The sequence below is a fragment of the Corylus avellana genome, chromosome ca3, assembly GCF_901000735.1.
Source record: "Corylus avellana chromosome ca3, CavTom2PMs-1.0".
In the NCBI taxonomy this organism is placed as follows: domain Eukaryota; kingdom Viridiplantae; phylum Streptophyta; class Magnoliopsida; order Fagales; family Betulaceae; genus Corylus; species Corylus avellana.
The window spans coordinates 2339044-2358262 of NC_081543.1; the positions used below are offsets into that span (position 1 = coordinate 2339044).

The window sequence follows — 19219 nt, forward strand, 5'->3', positions numbered from 1 at the left end:
AAAAAAAAAAAAAAAAAAAAAAAAAAAAACTCAACACATCCTCATGCGTTTCACGTATACACCACCACCACTAGCTAGCCAGGCGCAGCTAGAAATCACACTGAGGACCATTGAAACACACTCTGGTCAATCTACGGTGAATGCGGGAAAAAGGAGGGGAAATGAGAAAGGGGGCGAAGAGGAGAGAGTCATTACTCAAAATTTGGCCCTAATATAGATATTATAAGATCACTTTATGTTTCTTTAGCAAGAAGAAAGCAATCGTAAGCCGATAATAAAAATGTGATTTTTTTTAAAAAAAATGTAGTTAAATGTTTAGTAAACTTACATATGACCATTAAAATTGTGCGTCTTTTAAAAATACATCTCCTTACCTATGGTTTAGAAACATGACTTTTTTTTTTTTTTTTTTTTTGTAACGTTTCTTAATCGTCATTCTTTTTCAAATAAAACTTTTTTTTTTTTTTTTACAATTTTGTTTAAAAATACGCGTTTGACCTCCAAAATCATTGGACCAAATGAACTCTAAGTTCTGTAATTAAGGAAAATTAAGTTTTTAATTTGTATTTTATTTTTATTTTCACCTATAATGATTAGTTTTTAATTTCAACGTTGTACCTTACTTTTACTTCTCTTGCTATTTGTGCCCTAAAAAAGAAAACCCAAAGAAACCATATCCAGGCCTTTATCAATGAAACCATGGGTTGGTTGTTGAATGGGCCGGTTTGCCATATCCTGTAAGACAAACATCCCATCCCATCCCATACGAATAAATAATCGAAGATTATGGGCTAAACGGAAAAGGCAAAGAATATATATATATATATATATTGGGTTGTAAATTTGTAATAGAGCGGATAACATTTTACACGACTTGAGATTTCAACACGAAATTAAAGATGAGTGATTATGTTAGGCACAATTAATAAACAAGTTAAATTTGTGTCAATCCCGCTTCATATGCATAATCCATATAATTAAATTAAAAATTGATTATTAATTTTAATTATAAATAATGATTATCAAATTGATTTGGTCAGGAATGAATGTGTATAATTATAATAGATTTAATTTTATGAACCTAAATGGCAAGAAGCTTGGGCCCTAATAAGAAAGAGCCAGAACCTTCCATTACCAAGTCGAACATTCCCACGTGTCATCTGAGCCCATGAGTTTTCACGTGCCAATATTTGAATGCGGCGCCGTATCAGTCTTTGGCTTTCTTTTGCTAAAAATCGACGGTTCTGATTTCGTATTGTCTCCGTTTTGCCCTAATAGCTGCGTCTCTCGCTCTATATAAACACCATAAACCCAACTCCAAACCCTAACCCTAGTTCATTTTCATCACCAAGGAGAAGTGCTCAGTGGCCGTAAATCGAGTTTGATATCTCAAGCCTTAGATTAAACTTTCAATTTCATTTCATTGCTTCCTATTTGTTTATCGTGATTTTCCTTTTTGGTGTTTTATGTGAAGGATTCCGTGAAGGAATATGCCTGTGCCTGTGATGGTGTTAAATATACTATGAGAGAGTATTCTCTGTGAAATTATTTTAATCTGAGGCTTAGGCTTTTATATTGTCTGAGTTTTACACTTGTTTGGCTGCCTAGAAAGTTCGGTAAAGGACTTATCACTTGTCATTACCCAACATTTTTTCAGCAACCAAGCTTCTGTCAATGATAAACAATTTTCTAATGCTCAAAGATTAGTTTTTTTTTTTTTTTTTATAGGGCACATTGGTCTATTGTTATCATCAAATGGTAGTTTCTCTATATGCTCTGAAGATTTATTTTTTGTTCAGTAATTCTGTGTTTGTCCCATAGGCTTGCAATTTTAGGCACCGTAGTAATTTGGGTTTTTGATATATTGGTTTTTTACTTGAAGATATGATAATAGTACTCACCCTTTTATAGGTCTCTTATTGAAATCATGTTCCTTGAAAACATTTTTGCTACTCCGATCGTGTGAAAAAATTAGAACTACTTACACTGCAAGTGATGATAGAACAGACAGGGACATCAGCACTCCTTTGGAGAATGTTGACTCGTCTTTGGGAATCTCTCTGATGCATTGTATACGATTACTTTCATATGTTAATCTTTAGCTCTTTCTCAAGTTGTAATGCTGCACGCACTTCCACTCCTAATTTCCATTGGATATATGTATTTTGATTTATTCATGATTTTAAAAGCCATGTAAGATAGCATGACAGTGTGAGTGAAAGTGTGATTGCGTATATTAAAATTTCCAAACAATATTATATGTATCCATATCTATTTCTTTCATTCTGTGTTCTCTATTTTCAAATCTGCATATATTGTATTATATGTATAATGGTTTTACTTTTTTATTGGATTCCTATTCCTTTTAATGAAATTATTCTGTTTTTTGGTTTTTCTTTCCTCTTTTCATTTATAATCCTATCATAGCTGTGCAAAAAAAGGATTGGTATCCATTACTTAACAGGTCCTACTTGGTACTGTATAGGTGCATGAGCATCCACTTGATAGAGATAGAGTGAGTGTACTTGTGCCCTTATATGTACAAGTTTGGATCTATTCGCTGGTGGATTGCATTATTTATTTAAGTATGATACAAACATTCTACTGTTTGCCAATGATGCATTTAAATGCACGTATTATCAGATACAAGTATGATGATATGTGATTGTCACTACCTCTGAGGCAACATACTCTGGAAATGAAATGTTTTTTGATATTTTTTCTATGTTTACTTCTCTTGCTATTTGTGCACTTTTAAAGTTTAAACTTAGGAAAACCTGTCCGGACCCTTTTTCAAAGAAACCATGCTTTGTTTGTTGAATTGTTCGGTTTTGCCATATCCAGTTGGACAAACATCCCATCGCATATGAATAATTGAAGATTATGGGCTAAAGAGAGAAGGCAAGATTGATTTAGTTAAAGTTTTTTTGTAAACTCGGTTAGAATTGCACGCTATGTTTGGCATGACTTTGAGAATTTGACCTGAAATTAGAGGGAGGGTTAGAGTTACTCCGAATAGAATTGATTAATGAAGGTGTTCATTTGTGTCAACCCTCCCCATAACTGGGTATTAAGACAATTTGGTTGTCACTACCTCTGACATGGACAATGGATTGTAGATGACTTTAGGTTTCCTTTCTTTAATTTACAGTATGTTCCTATTTAAACAAGTTCATATAAAAGCAGAAGTTGGACAAACAAACTAAATTAGTGGAGAATGAAGGTAAAGTAGATAATAATTTTTGAGCTACTTAAAGAGAAGAAAAAGATATTGTAAAATTATTTCTTGTGAAGCAGCGTTATGTTTAAAATACATGATTGCCTTATTAAAAATCTTAGTCTTGAGTTTCTTCTTTTGTTATAAGTTCTATTGATTGCATAGTCTATTTGTGGTTTTAGCTTGTATGTAGGAACTTTTGCATTCTATGGTGGACTTGAATTTTGTTTATTGTCTGCAAATTGCCTCGTAGCCTGATGATTGTTACAAAAGAACGGAGATTTGAATGTTGCTTTTGTAGAAGCCTGAGGACAAATTGGGCTCCAGAAGCATCTCATGTGATAGCTTCTTCCAGTTGGTAACTTGGTATATGAAGGCTGTGGAGCAATTTTACATTCTCTTCGTGCTTAACATCTAACTGAAAAAAAAGCACTTGGGTTGAGACTTAATTTGTAGGTCTTTTTGATACACATTGCTCTCTAATTTATAAATGGAAAAAATCTTTTGAAATTTAATATTAGGCCAATTCTCTGTGCAATTCGTTTGCCTCAGCAATTGAATTTTGTGTAAAGAGTTCCTGAGAGCATGGGCCATGAGAAGTTCTTGGGCTTGAGCAATTGTGTGAACAGGTGGGTTTGACTGGATTAAGAGGGGCCTTTTAACTTTCAGGACTGGCTTTTTTGTATAGGATTTTGAACATAACTACATAGAGAAACAGAAGACAATACAAGACACCACATGTTCTGGTTTACGGCGAAGCACAATGGTAAAAATCTACAATCAAAATGCGAAAGGTTGCAACTGATACTAATTATAAAAATAAAAAAATTCTAAATTTTTTTAATAATCGAATAGGGGTTTCAAACATTCACTTTGGGTTGGAGTGGAATACAAGGTATATTCATCTATGTTGATTCGTTCAATCGTTATAGTTTTATTTGGGAAATTCTTTTTCTTGTTAGGGCTTAATAAAAACTATAACAACTTATCCAAGAAAAACCCATTTTGATTTTATGAAGTTACATAGATCAATTTAAGACAAAGCCCTATGGATATTAAAAGGTACAAATAATTCAAAAAAAATTTTAAAAAAATCACAGAATGTTGTCAATTACTTTATGGTACATCATAATATTGTTTTAAAAAACTAAAAATAAAAAGCACTCTTTAAAAAGCATCAACAAACGAAATTGAGATTAACAACAATAGTTGCTGTGTAATGTGGACATTTATAATAAGAAAGCCCATAAAAAACTAACAGGCCCAGACAAATTTTAGACTGTTAAATTGCTCCAAATTCTAACCCCCCAACAAACAGAATTAACTCAACATGGGAACATTTTACTCCTGATCTTTTATCACTTTTGTAATCATAGCTTTAAACTTTAAAAATGGTCACTTTAGGATTACCATCTTTCATAAGTTTGCAATATCAACCCATTTGTCTAAATTCAACTTTAAATCCTTACGAAGGATGTTAAATTCTCAACATACCTCTGTCCAAATTCAAGATATTTTTATAATTTTATAAACATTTTCAGGGTATTTTGAGGATTTCACTCATGAATAATTTGATTTTACCCCTTAATTTTGACGGAATTGTTGACATTACAAACTTCTGAAAGATGATAACTTTAAATTGACACTTTTTAAAGTTTAAGAATATGATTATAAATATGATAAAATAATATAAGTGACTTTTTTCCCTTAAAAAAAATAAAAATAAAAAAAATGATAAAAAAACTTTATCCATTACATTTATTAGATTGCGATCTCAGCTGGGTTTCCAAAAGAAGGTCTCTTCTAATAGGGTAGAGGAAAAATGATTAGAACTTGAAATCATTTTATGACCCATTGCGAACTGTTTGCATGTATATATTGCACAGTAATTTTCTTTTGGGTCTTTTGTGGGAGAACCCATCCTTTTTTTAGTGTTTTAATCCCTGTACCTTTCTCTTAGTTGCTCATCAAAAAAAAAAAAAATCATTTTCTGTGTGGAAGTGGAACCCATTTTGGTAAGAATCAAAATCATCCACGTCGATGCCATTCAATCTGGCCATGTAAAGCCATGTTTATACTTTATTTCTAGACCCACTTTTCTTTGGGACTTTGTGGGGTGGGGGGGGAGGAATGAGTGTTCATCACGTGTGGGGGCGAGTGATGATAAACATCACACCGGCGTGCAACAGTCATGCATGCCCAGAGTGATGTATATCATCACTAGGATAGGGTAGAGGAAAAATGATTAGAACTTGAAATCATTTTTTGTGGAAGTTGAACCCATTTTGGTAAGAATCAAAATGATCCACGTCGAGTCATCGATGCCACTCAATCTGACCATGTAAAGCCATGTTTATATTTGATTTCTAGACCCACTTTTCTTTGGGACTTTGGGGTGGAAAATGAGTGTTCATCACGTGTGGGGACATGTTGCATTTTTTATTGGACTCGTAGACATTGTGTGGTGCCTTGGTGGGGGCTATTAGGTTAGGGGCCAAATTTAGAACTTGAAATCATTTTCTGTGGAAGTGGAACCCATTTTGGTAAGAACCAAACTAATCCACGTCGATGCCACTCAATCTTGCCAAGCAAAGCCATGTTTGTATTTGATTTCTAGACCCACTTTTCTTTGGGACTTTGGGGGCTGGGGGGTGGGGTAATGAGTGTTCATCACGTGTGGGGACATGCTGCTTTTTTTATTGTGCTCGTGGACATTGTGGTGCCTTGCAAGCATTGGTGGGGCTATTAGGTTACGTGCCAAATTTAATATGTATTTTTTTTTCAAGATGAGTCTAAAAAAAAAAAAACTATTAAATTGATATATAATTTATTAAAAAACCATATGTTTTATGGGGCAAATGTCATAATAATTGAGTGAGTTGAAGGAAAGAAAACTTTGTCGTTAATATAATGTGGATTTATTTGTCATTATCATCATTAACATTAGTTTTATTAGGCACACATGGGTAAATTAGAGCTTGTCTCCCCAAATTATTAGTTAAAAAAAACATGCAAACATCATATCCTTAGATAATTGAAGTAAATTAAGATTTCAACTTTATTAAAGGAAAGCGACGAACAGGAACAATAATATTTCAGATTTAAAAAGTTGGCCCAACAAATTACATTGATTTCTGAAAGCAGAGATGTCTCAAGTCCAGCAAGGTCCCATGTCATCTAAGATCCAAAAGCTATTATCCAAAATGTAAAATTACTTATTTAGACTTGCACTTTCTAGTTATACCCATTTAATTTTTGGGGTATTATAAAAGCATGACGAAGATCTTTGGAGTACAGCCAAATGCCCAAAGTTGTCACTGACGTCGGCCATTTGACATGAACAGCTACATGTACCATGTGAATTCACATCACAACTAATCGTCTATTAATACGTTCACATCACAATCAATCGTCTATTGATACGTGATATAGTTGATGAGTCATACATTTGGAGAATTACAGTTTTATCTCCAATTCAAAAAAAAAGAAAAAAAAAAAAAAAATAGGTCACTCCTCAAGGGCAACTAACCCCCTCTATCGAGGGGCACCAGTCCTCTGCTCATGTAAAGGTAGTCAAACGCCTCTCATATGGTGAGAGGAAGAGAAAGCCGCCCATTACCAAGTAGGGGGTTGCTTGCCTCCTCCATATGAGAGGAGGCTACATGAAGAGTGGCCTCTCTATTTTGGTTTTAAAAAAATTAGAATGAAACTATAATTTTACCCACCAAGTCACAGCCATGCGACATGTGACACGACAATTGGTGTTTCTGTTAAATGGTCGACTTCATACGGAGAATTTACCCGAGGAGATCTCTAAATTACTTACTTTCAAGATCTTAAAGATCAATTTGATTCAACCGCAAACCAAATGCTGTTTGGATTGAATTGTGTACACACTGCTTTACCTTTTCAAATTACTTGACTTTGTCATGCCATGGGACGTGGAAAACTCTCACTGCCTGGCCTTATTAGGCGGTGGTGATATGATAGATACCAAAGAACAATATTCAAGGGTGAGAAATGCATGTGGGTAAAGGATGGTTGACATTAGAAGACCAACTCACCACTTTGGGTTGCAATTACAATCATTGTTGAATAATTCCAAATAATCTGAAAGACACTTCTTCTGAATTTATTTGCATTATAGGACATAAAACATTACATGAGAATTATACCATTTTCTTCCTGCAATAAGACAAAATATTGATCAAGCTGGATCTGCATTAAACTTCTATAGCAGATCATAATATCCAATGGACCAACTCAATAACAGATCAACCAAACTGGCAGGGCTCAATTCAAAAAAACCCAGAAGCCCTGCTTATGGAAAACCCAATAAATATAAATATATATATATAAATATATATATATATACAGCTAAAAAGCAGAAGCAGCAATTCAAAAATATGGAGCTGCTTTGCTGCTGCATAACTTGTCTCTAATAAGTTGTTTTACTTGATATCTTCATCGTCAACAAAGCATCTCCTTTTTGAGTTCCATCTTATTGCCTGCTTTACTCAAGACACCAGAAAAACCTATGCTTTCCATAACCAAATCCTCCACACTTTCTTCCCTGGAGGATGGAAATGGTGAATGCATTGAAATCTCATGGATTGATGCTAAACTCATTAGCTCAGATTCATCTAGACCTTTTGCAGGACCAAAACTTGATCGCTCAGTCCCATGCTTTGCCAATGCATCTTTGAATTTCTTGATCTGTAATACAAGAATTTGGACTTAGCATTTGAAATACAAACAACCCTTTTAAAGTTATGAGAAATCCAGCAATAAAAAGTAATCTTACAGTGGCATTGGTGCAGCTGAAGCTACATACACAGCCCTCTGCACCTCTATAGAACCTAAAGAATGGTAGGACATGAATGTGGAGACTGTAGCACATAGTTTTGAGCTCCTCACAGTTAACTTTAAGAAAAATTGCATTGGGGTTCAGTTCAGCCAGCTGACAGATCTGACAAAAAAATTCCAATATAATGTTTAATAATCAAACTAGATGTATATAAATTTGTGATAGGCTTCTTCTGTGAAAAAGTACTTTGATAAATTTCTATCTAGAAAACGATTCAAAAATTAAATATTTATTTACCTTAGGATGGAGAGTTTTGCAACCTCCACAACCAGGTGAGTAGAAGTCAACTATGACCAATCTATCACCAGCATTATTCAAGGAATCCACAAGTTCTTGAGCCGAATGAATCTCCACCATGTTGGTTGTTAGAGTCTTATCCCACCATCTCAGAGCTCGGCTCACACAGATTGATGATGCTTGTGCCTGAAATAAGATATTGAGCATTAGTCCCCAAAATGCAGCAAGGGACGGCAAATTCGTTCAAAATATAAAACAGTAAAAGCAAAGTATTCACATACACGAACAGAGAAATTTCTGGGGGATTTGGGACTCCAGTCCCGTAGACGCTTTTGATCTGCCATAAGCAGGGGCTTTCCCATAAAATCGACACCTAAAACGGGTAAAGCTCTTGATTTTGAAGAACCAAAAGGGGGACAAAACCCACAAATCCTTCTGGATTTCGAGCCAAGAATAGTCTCATTCATATTCAACCCGTCAAAGTAAAGACAACTCTTCATCGAACAAGCCATCGTAATAATGTAAAATCAGGAACCTTTTTGGCGCTTTCAGCATGAAACAAGCAGAACCCACTTCACCTTTTGGATCAAACACCAACTTTTGGAATCAAAAGTATCTGGGGTATGAAAAGTTTTGGAGACCCTTGAAACCCAAGACCCACTTCAAAAATTCAACCAAATGTACGGGATTTGAACAGAAAATACGCACTTTCAAAGCTTCAGAGGAAGAGAAGGAAAGAAGGAAGAAGTGGGGGTTATTGTTTAAAAAGAAAAAGAGAAAGAAGGTGGGGTTGGTGGGGGATCTTTTTGGTTTGGATTTTACTTTTATCCAAATTTTCAAATTATTATTATTTTTAATTTCGTTTTGGATAATGAAACACCGAATTTAAGCAGTTGGCCATGTTTCCTTGATTTTCTATATTACCGCAACATGTTTTGGCAGTTGGCCTTGTTGTCCCATGAAACGGTTAAACCGCGAAGCGGACTCTGTTTTTTTTTTTTTTTTGCCTCTTCAGCTCTCCAAGATGTGGATAAGGCAACAGTTTTTTGCGCCAAAAAGGGAAGAGACTAATTAAAGTACTAATTTACACTTATTTTATATTGGTTTACCGTGTTTTAAGTAATTTTATGTGAACCATTTAAAATTTTTTTTTATTATAAAAAATTCACTTAAAACATGTCACACTAGTACACTACAGATGTAAAATGAGTATGATAAATAGGCGTAAATAATAACATCATATTTTCATCCTATCATTGTCTTATCCTATTGACGCGACAGTATGGGCACGTCAGTAGGATGAGATAATAGCGAATAAAAATGTGATTTTTATCCTTACTAAAAAATAATAGTGTGTTTTTCTTTTTCTTTTTGGGTCAAGCAATATTGCATTTGAATCTGCAATTTTAAATGGTATTTTTAAACAAACTCACGAATTTTGTTTTGTTTGAGAATATATTTAAAAAATAGTGATAGGATGGCGTGCAAACATTTTGGTTTGGTCAAAGCATGCAAGAAGGTGTATTTTTTAAAATGCATGATTTTAAAAACCAAACCACGTTAGCGATTTCAACAAACGTTCAACAACATTTTAAAATTACTATTTTTTTAAACCATGGTTTAAAAACCGCTAAATCAACACAATATTAAAAAGTATTTGGCTGTACTTGCTGAAATATTCTCCAATGATGACTTGATTATGTCAATTTTACCCACAAGTTGTAAAAGTTACAATGGGCGGCCAATTTTACTTTAGAAAAATGCTCTGCTTAATTTCTGTTGTCTATTTTGAATACATGTTTACTTAATTGGCATACTACATGTATTATTATTATTATTATTATTAATTAACCATAGTTGAAGCATGTCAACCCAACATAAATATATGTGAGATAAACACCATATTAAAAAAAAAAAGCATCCTTCTTTACCTTGTGAACTAACAGTATATTTAGGGATGCATAATCAAAATAAAATATTTAAATTGAGATAATTTTTTAATACTTTGTTTGACTCTCTTTCGATTAATTTAGTTATTTCGAGGAAAAAAAAAAAACAAAAACAAATGAGGCAGAAGATGCTTGGTACCGGATTAGAGCTTAATTAATGACAAATCTTGAACGAATCTCTACAAGATAAGTTAGTTAGGTGGCCCCTCAACCATATAATTATTATTTGGAAAATGCTAATTTTTTTTCCTTGGTTTTTTTTTTTTTTTACCCATTCTATTATTTATTAAAATTACCTTTGATAAGATGAGTAATACTGTAAGGTTATTATAGCTTTTATAATAAGTTTTTTTTTTTTTTTTTTTAAAAAAAAATGATAATAAGTCACGACTACTAAAATGTAGATTATTATGTGACCGTTTATGTGATATTTATACATAACTTTGTAATGAAATTATATTAAAAGTTGTAATATCTCAAGTATTTTTCTAATTATATATTAAGATATTTCTTAGAGTTTAGTATTTCTAATCAAATTTTCAGATGTATATAGACTTTTGGTTTTACTCAAATTACGTCTCTTATCTATACTTTTTTTTTTTTTTTTCCGGATAAAGAGATGATTCATTATTTCATTTGGATAAAGAGATAAAGTTGGATAATTATATAAATGATAGTACATGATAAATATATTGACACCTTATTCTAAAACAAATTAAATAATATAACACTATATGCAATTAGATATAATAATATTAAAGTCTTATTTCAGTTATCCGGTGGGAGTACCTGTGCTCCTGTGCAGCAGATAATGTAAGCTCTTGAGCTTCTGTATGTCAGTTCCACTTGTCCTTTTATTTTTTTTATTTTTTATTTTATGGGATTCGCATATCACAGATGAACTGGCGGAGTTTGCAAAAGGTAGCCCACGGGTTTTGAATTTTGTGTTCTTTGGATAGATCGCCCATTGTTTTTTTTTTTTTTTTTTTATGAATGATAGCCCATTGTTATATATATATTATCTCATGATTCATGAATGATAGCCCATTGTTTGTTTTGCGAAAACCAAGGGCAAAAGCCATCTTTCTAGAACGAGTACACAAATATGATTGGGTGAATGAATTTGTTGTCATCATCTTTTCTTTTCACAAGAAAGTAAATATTTTTTAAACGTGCAAATGCAATGCATTTATAAGTTGTGAGGAATGAGGATCCACATCAGGTGTAATGAGACAATACAGATGGTATCATTTAAGAGGGCAGACATCCTCCTGACCTACTTGCTGTCTGGACACCTTGCTGAACAGTTGATCCTTTAAACAAAATTTTTTTTTTTTTTCTTTAAATTATGAAGAATCACACTTTAAAATAAGATATATCCATTTTCCAAATAAAATAATGGGATGTAAAATGTTTTTCATAAGTGATTCTTCAAAATAGAAGTAGGATCATTCTTCATAAGTGTTCTTTAAAATGCTAGTTCCTCATCTTTTACCAAAAGTTCAGGCAGCTCTTCCACCTATGCAGGTTTAAAGTAAAATACTAATATTGCTCCTGCAAATGATTTTATCATGGCATGATTCTGGTAACTCTGCTAATTATCTTTCTCAATGTTTTAGAAAAAGGGGAAAATGCTTCATAGAAAGATTTTCTCAGCTTTCATGCATAATAAATATGCTGACATGTGGGTTTCTGAGGAAAAGTTATAACATTAAGATGGATTTTTCTTTATTTGTATAGCAGTATATTTTTGTCATTACACTTGATTGCATCTTGAATTGGGGAAAAAAAGGGGGGGAAAGGACAGAAAAGAAAAGAAGTAGAATTGTTACAAAAGTCAGAGGTGACATTGCATCAAGACCTCTAGCAACATTAGCACTTGTTATTGCTATGAAAATGACTCAGCCAGAGAACCCTCAGAGGAAGAAGCCAAAGCTGCTGCTGCCTCCAATTCCCGCATTGTCAATAGCCTGGTTGAGTGACAAAATTTTGCATTTGAAGGAGTCTCAATGGCTTCTGACTCTGTTAGTCTAAGGGAAAACTCCGTTTTAGTTGCCTCTACAGTTTTGTCGATAAATATTGATCTTGGCATATAGTCCTTCATGCCACATATAAATTCCAAATGGCCCCTTGCCTGAACAGATAATAGATAGCATACTCATCAGTAGAGGTGGCTAATAATGGAAAAGGACTATTTCCAAGGTGACATTGCATCACAAAACAACTATTTCCAAGGTGAAAATTACTTTCTAGTTCTCAGTTTCATTCTATACTTGTCCAATTAATTATTTTCCAATATTTACTTACTTATCCGAACAACATTGAAGTTCAAACAATTCTAATTTTGAATAATCTTAAGTCTCAAATTAATCAATGAACTGAACCCAAGACCAAGGGTTGATGTTTGAGAACAAATAATGAAAAGTTCCTCCATTTTCCCCTTTGTTATGCCTCCTCAAAATAGTGCTACATTAGTAGTCACTATATATGCTATATATGCAAACAATATCCTGGTGAATATCCTCACCAGACAAGTAAAATAGATAAAAACCTCTAATCAAATGTCAAAGATCAAATAAAAGCCAAACTATATTTTTCAACATCACATGTTTTACTTTTACCTGTTCTTTTGACTCATTGCTGGCTATGTTTACTAGCGATCTTTTTTCCAATGACGGTGTGACCACGTGTTATATTTAGAACGGATATAAATAAAGATACTGGCATGAGAACAAATGCAATAAAAAGAAATAAAAAAGGAAAAAATACATATAATCAGAGAAGTCATTAACATTACCAGTCTATATTCAGGAGCCCTTGCAGGAAGTTTCAGGTAAGCCATGTTCCTGACCTCGTACTCCCATAAAAAAGAGGTGTGGTGGATCCACCGGTTTTTAGTAATGGATTGAGCATTTCCACCAAACTTGCGGTTACCAAAAACATAATCTGAAATCAGATGAGAAAAAATGTATTACAGCTTCCTTACTCCTCCATATGAATTCCTTAGGTCATATATAAAACCTAAAGGAAAAATATGAAGTAAGCGTCATACAGCAATTTCATCAACAACTATAAAATTGTGAACAAAAAAATAATCATGAAACTTCTACTGCATTACAAAATGATTAAAAAAAAAAAAACAGATTTCATGGATGTCATTATAGTTAAGAAATTGGTATTTACAATGTAGTTACTACATTTTAACCACACTATATTTGTTAAAATCAGTGAATGAAAAGCCTTTTGTTTTTTAATTATTATTGAAGTTAGAAATATGGGATTTTAAATCCTGGACTCATGGCTGGTGGGTTGTCATATCCTTCAAATTCCCGCACTATGTTCTAGGAAAAATTAGGTGAAATGCCTCACTCATTAAAATCTATAATGAACTGAATTTTGAAAAATGATTTAAGAAAAGTATTTCCACACCCATGTTGTCCATTCAAATATGCATTTTAACATATGTAGGAAGAATTAAAAAGTGAAATGTAATTTTGACATATGCATACATGTGCGTACACGTACACAAACACATTACATCCACATCCACCTTAAAACACAGATATAGTAGTTATTAATATTACTAGCCTCTTTCAAAATGGGATTGGGAGATTCATACATTGTGAAGGACTAGTTTCAGAATAAATGGGATAAGTGCCATGGTAGTCAGCATAACAACAATACATTTGGTAGCTCATATTAAAGAAAACCCTCCGGTCAGAACATTCTGGCTACTATTGTATCATGACTTCAAAAGTTATATAAGCTAGACCCTCTATGAATAACAAGTAGTCCAGTGAGTTCAGGAGAAAAGAGAAAGCAGTTCCATATCCATGAAAAGAAGCATAAATCAATTTCAATTCAAAACAGAACACGTCTGTAAGATCAACAGAATCAAAGAATCAAATTTGAAAATATCCACTTGAAACATCATACACCAGAAGTTCTCTACACCAGTAAAAACACTATTACTAAGTGAAGGTTTCAATGCAAGTACCATTTTCACGAAGGTGGAAATCCCCAATTCCTCGGAAAACTTTGTTGTACAAAACGCTACTCCAAGACATAATAGGTTTAGGATATGGTTGTAAGTCAGCAACAGCATCTTTGTTGCATATGAAAGTGACAAATACTGTGCCAGGATCGACAACTACAGTACCTCCACCGGTAAACCTTCTAATGACTGGAATCTGATCACATAACACAGATTCAATTTCGAGAAGTTCTGCAGGCTTCCTAAGAAAAATATTCATGAAGTCCTCTGCGAGTCAGTCATGTCCGATTTAAAAGAATATATAGAACCACAACCCCAAGAATAGAACATGTCCACAGAAATTTGGGAGTGCAGACACACTACATAACCAGGAAATAGTCTTCACATACATGACAAAATTAGAGAAATGTGACAATTAAAGTTAATCATATAATTCAAAGGCATATAAAGATTGAATGCACCCTGATCAAGCAATCATTAACATGCTGAGCAGTAATATTTCTTTCTAGCTAGTCCTTCAAAAACCCAAATTACATAAACTCAACTCGACTTAACTCAACTAAGCCTTCAACCCAATGGGTCAGATCAGCTCTTTCAAATATATACTTTAGCCTATTCTGTTGTATCTAAGATCAAACACTCCATAACCTCTTCATTTATCATATCCTTATCCACTACTAGTACCCACATTATCAGAGTCGCTATGTTAACTCACAAAGGTAGGTTTGTGATTTGTGAACCCAATTCTAAAACTTTCCAAGCAAAGTAAACAAGCATAGAGTTCAAACATCGCATTGAACTTGAATTAGTCCATTTGGGTTTCTGCAACAACTTCAGTCCACCTAATTTCTTAACTTTTATTTCAATATATGGCCTTTCAGCTAATAACTTATATCAAATTCCTCCACTTTGACAAATTAACAAGCAGAAAAATACATAGAAGTAAAATCCCATTTGAAAGTGAATAAAAAAGTTTGTGTTTTTACCCTGAGACGCCCATGACAATAGCGGGTTGATCGGTTCCATCGTTGATGATGCACCAATTCTCCGACGACGTGCGAAGCAGCCGCTCCTCCAAATGCAATTGCTGCAGAATAGGCAGTCCTTTGAACTTTACAAGATTCATCAGAGGAAGCCCGAGTTTATGGGCTTGAGGTACAGCCATGGCGAAGCCAGTATAAGGCCAGACCCTTCGCAATTCTTGCAAAACGAAATTAAACCCTCATATATTTTAGACATTTGTACAGCAGGAAGGAAGGGTATCAACCCATTCAGATCATCCCACGTCTGGATGTGATGGGTCCCGCGTAGGTGATTCATCCAACGGTATACGGAATAAGTGATTTATTTGATGAGCTTCATTTTATTTTGTTACATTTAAGGTAATACAACATTTAATAAAATATATACTACATTTGATTAGTGAAATATAATCTAAATCAAAAAATGAATCTTCTCAAAAAAATATGATTTCCCATTATTTAAAAATTTTAAATGTCATGACAACAATATCACCATATAATTCCGGTAGGATTGAAGGGTCTCGATGTTATACAAATAGGGAAAAATACAGAAAATGAAAATGCTCTTAAGGTGTGTTAGAAAGTCACTTTCTTTAAGAAAATATTTGCCCTACCAAAATTGGTATAGAACAGGGTTACAACAAATTTTTCAATCTTCATTCAATGTTCTTTAAAGCCTTCCATTTAAAACATTTCTAAGACACAAAATAATATATATATTGAAAATATTTCAACACTCGAAACGGTCATGTCCTTACCTATTGTTTCTACTTTTGTGCCTAAACCGCTTTTTGTAGCCTTTATTGAGAGAACCAAGTCATTTTATGATCCATTTTCTACTTTTTGTTTGTATGTTTTGCACCGTATATATATATTTTTTTTTTTGTATATTGTTGGAGAGCTCACCTATTATAAGTGTTTTAATTCTGGTACCTCTTTTCTTATTTGTTTAGGAAAAAAAAAAAAAAACTGAGGAATACGATCAATTTGGCCTGAGCTCTCTGGCAAACTTGGCTAATTCCTTTATGAATACCGTTTGCACAAATTATTTTTCTTGAAAGGAGTTTAATTTTCTTAAATTGTATACTGATAGTGACAATATATATCAATCTTTTGTATTTTAGTTATGAACTTGCTATATTATTGCGAATAATTAAATTATCAATTATATTCTAAACAACCAATCAGCAGCTGTGGATTTACTACTTGTTGCACTGAAGGTTGGATAAAAGCCTTTGCTAGATTAATAGCTTTGGAGATTTGATGCTAGGAATTGAGTTTACTATGAATAGAGAGTTTAATATTGCAAAAGCAATAGAAATTATCAATCAATATGGTTCGAATAATTTGGTTTAGCTATTTATTGTTTGTGCTAAGAAATCATATATGGATGATATGAATGTAGAGATTTGTAGTAAATAGGTTATAGCACATAATGTCTTGTATTAAGGATAAGATTGTAAGTTGCTCTGTTTTGGCTAGTTTGAGTTGCTCTGTTTTTGTTAGTTTGCTGTTAGATGCTCTTTTTGTTGTTCCATCTTGGTTGCTGGAGTGTCGTGTAATCCTTGGTTTTGTGCTCATACAAATTCTTTCACCCAAATACAAATTTATTCATAACAATAATAATAATGAGCTCATACTTATTGGTGTTTGTTGGTTCCTTGAATTATTGCTTCAATACCAAATCAAAGCTTTTTAGGCTTGCGGGAGAAAACGCATTTATACAAGAAAATCAAGGAAAACAAAAACAAAAACAAAACAACCCCGGACAGCAGAACAGATCCAGCAGACACGGTGCTAACTGATATTCGCCTAAAGCACCCAACGCCAAAGAATTAGCCGGGCCGCTGACCAGAGCCAAAGAGGAGATACTCCTTACTCTTTAGTGGATAGGCTTCAGTTGTTAAATCACCACTTTTCTTAAAAGTATAAGCTTATAAGTAGAGGTAAATTTATCGTACTTTTAACTTCGGTCCGAGTTGGCCAATAGGTAGGCTGGGGTATCGCGGCGTACCTGGCTAGAACAAACAAAAAAAAAAAAAAAAAAATGAAGAGAGAGAGAGAAGGAAAAAGGAAATCAGCAGAAGCTGTGCTCCACAAGTTTGACAAATTCTTTGAAGTCTATCCGTCCATCTCCATTGTCATCAAAGACTCTGATCATCCTTTGGCATTCCACTTCCAAAGGTTCCATGAGGCCCAATGTGCATAGGACTTTTCCCAACTCCCCTGCATCGATGAACCCATCACTGTTCTCATCAAACATATCAAAAGCTTCTTTCAGTTCTTCTGGGCTTGGCTGATCCTCCTCGAACAGCCTTGCAATCTCATGTGAATCCAGCCTCTCTTCATAGTTTTCATTTCCCAGTTTCTCCATCACCATCTTCACTTCTCCCATAGAAAGCTTGTTATCATCTAGATAACTTTCACAAACTTGAAGCTTCTGCTTCTGGGATTCTCTCTTCTTATCATCCATGTTTTCATCTGCACAATTACAAAGTCTCTGGAATCGAGCCTCTTTGCTTTCAATCCAAATCTTCCTTGCATGGTGAAGAAGGCATATGAACATGTGGAGTATGTTAATCACGTTAAGAGCTAAGAGAATGCCAACAATTGCAATGGTGCTGGCAGATTTATCTTCCCCTGTCTTCTCCATTTAGATGACAAGGACAAAATATATGTATCAATACAAACGACTAACTGTCCTGTTTTTTTTTTTGTTTTACTCTGTTTCGTTTAGTGAAGGTTGCACTTGCTTGTATTCGTATAAATAAGGTGAAAAGGCCTGTTGGAAAGGTTGGCGAAACTTTGTGTGAACACCCATTCAGTTTCCACAAATAATTAGGGGGTGAAAGTTTCCAAGTAATGCACTATTCACACTTATTATATCATATTCATTTTACGACAGAATGATAAATGTGTGTTAAAAGTATTTATCGTAGAGTCTATATAGTAGAGTCTAACTTTGGTATGGACTTGGCTTAAAAGTGGTATTTTACAACATCCGATAATATGCTGACGCCTTAGATAATGCAAAAAAATTTGCACAAACATACCCTACAACAAATACACCGAATCAAACCAAGACTTAGTTTGATTGCAGGTCTTCTTTGAAGACCAGAGAAGGAGGCTTGGCTTCAAAACCCATGTGGGTCTAAGTTTAGCTTACGTGTCAAAAATGTATTGAGTGCTGCAAAATGAGTCTTTTACGCTTGGTCCGGACCATAGGGGCTCTCTTTATCGTATGGCCTTGAACATTGAATATGTAAGTGAAATGTGGTGAATTGACTGAGAAAATGCATGAACTCAAGACTTTTGCTATAATATTACGTTAAATTATTACTTATTCATAAAGCTTAAATGATAAAAAATGATATACGTAATCATTTAAATTAATATTATAACACTTATCATCATATGTGGGTTCAAGTTCTCTTTCAATGAGTAAGGGTTTATTTGGATTTGTGCTTTTAAAATAGCAATTTTGAAATGTGAGTTTGGGTTTGTAATTTATAAAAACGCAGTTAAGTGTTTAGCAAAATCAAATCACAGTTTAACCTTTTAAAATTATGCGTTTTTTAAAAAAAAACACTTCCTTACCTGCTATCACAATTTCTTTTAAACGCAATCCCAACTAGTCCATATTCTGTGATTTGGTTTAAAATCACACTTTTTTATTTACAAAATTGCAACGTCAAATGTACCCTAAGACGTAACTTGGAAGAAACAAAATTTGAACGCACGACTTCTTATCAGATATCATGTACCAAAAATAGCATTATTCCTTTCAAATTAATTCACACCGACCATTGTTAAAAAAAAGTAGCATTAGTTCACTCTTTTACATAGTCTAAGGTAGATCGCAGCTTCCAGGTTATTGCAAAGGGAGAAATGCAGCTTGACTTTGGACAAAAATAGGTTCGACAAGTCGTTGGA

The 19219-nt window shown here is 33.7% G+C and overlaps 3 protein-coding genes and 3 non-coding genes across 6 annotated transcripts; 3 read left to right on the forward strand and 3 right to left on the reverse strand.

Annotated features, from left to right (window-relative positions):
• Positions 1-1493: 1493 nt before the first annotated feature.
• LOC132176790 (small nucleolar RNA Z267) lies at positions 1494-1567 on the forward strand. Its single transcript, XR_009439649.1, has one exon. It is a non-coding gene; the product is annotated as a small nucleolar RNA Z267 (small nucleolar RNA).
• Positions 1568-1985: 418 nt separating this feature from the next.
• LOC132176793 (small nucleolar RNA R44/J54/Z268 family) lies at positions 1986-2070 on the forward strand. The gene has a single exon (XR_009439653.1). It is a non-coding gene; the product is annotated as a small nucleolar RNA R44/J54/Z268 family (small nucleolar RNA).
• Positions 2071-2609: 539 nt separating this feature from the next.
• LOC132176816 (small nucleolar RNA snoR122) lies at positions 2610-2685 on the forward strand. The gene has a single exon (XR_009439677.1). It is a non-coding gene; the product is annotated as a small nucleolar RNA snoR122 (small nucleolar RNA).
• Positions 2686-7323: 4638 nt separating this feature from the next.
• On the reverse strand, positions 7324-9129 carry LOC132175051 (thioredoxin-like 1-2, chloroplastic). The gene is made up of 4 exons (XM_059586858.1): positions 8603-9129; positions 8322-8507; positions 8022-8186; positions 7324-7933 (listed from the first exon to the last, which is right to left on the reverse strand). The coding sequence occupies exons 1-4, from the start codon at positions 8831-8833 to the stop codon at positions 7688-7690; spliced, it is 828 nt and encodes a 275-aa protein (XP_059442841.1). The 5' UTR covers positions 8834-9129; the 3' UTR covers positions 7324-7687.
• Positions 9130-11968: 2839 nt separating this feature from the next.
• On the reverse strand, positions 11969-15475 carry LOC132174996 (uncharacterized). Its single transcript, XM_059586784.1, has 4 exons — positions 15251-15475; positions 14268-14506; positions 13068-13216; positions 11969-12404 (listed from the first exon to the last, which is right to left on the reverse strand). Exons 1-4 carry the CDS (start codon positions 15427-15429, stop codon positions 12159-12161), a joined length of 813 nt encoding a protein of 270 aa, XP_059442767.1. The 5' UTR covers positions 15430-15475; the 3' UTR covers positions 11969-12158.
• A 1888-nt stretch (positions 15476-17363) lies between these two features.
• Positions 17364-17939, reverse strand: LOC132173511 (probable calcium-binding protein CML46). Its single transcript, XM_059585026.1, has one exon. The coding sequence runs from the start codon at positions 17937-17939 to the stop codon at positions 17364-17366; it is 576 nt and encodes a 191-aa protein (XP_059441009.1).
• Positions 17940-19219: the final 1280 nt, after the last annotated feature.

Bases quoted from the DNA above. Each gene is read 5' to 3' on its own strand.
- LOC132175051 (XM_059586858.1), bottom strand. From the start codon at position 8,833: ATGGCTTGTTCGATGAAGAGTTGTCTTTACTTTGACGGGTTGAATATG. The intron at 8,508-8,602 runs GTATGTGAATAC...ATCTTATTTCAG, and splicing joins CCAGAAATTTCTCTGTTCGT to GCACAAGCATCATCAATCTG. The intron at 8,187-8,321 runs GTAAATAAATAT...TTTTTTTGTCAG, and splicing joins GCAAAACTCTCCATCCTAAG to ATCTGTCAGCTGGCTGAACT.
- LOC132174996 (XM_059586784.1), bottom strand. From the start codon at position 15,429: ATGGCTGTACCTCAAGCCCATAAACTCGGGCTTCCTCTGATGAATCTT. The intron at 13,217-14,267 runs GTACTTGCATTG...ATCTGATTTCAG, and splicing joins TTTCCACCTTCGTGAAAATG to ATTATGTTTTTGGTAACCGC. The intron at 12,405-13,067 runs GTAATGTTAATG...TTATCTGTTCAG, and splicing joins GGGCTCCTGAATATAGACTG to GCAAGGGGCCATTTGGAATT.
- LOC132173511 (XM_059585026.1), bottom strand. From the start codon at position 17,939: ATGGAGAAGACAGGGGAAGATAAATCTGCCAGCACCATTGCAATTGTT.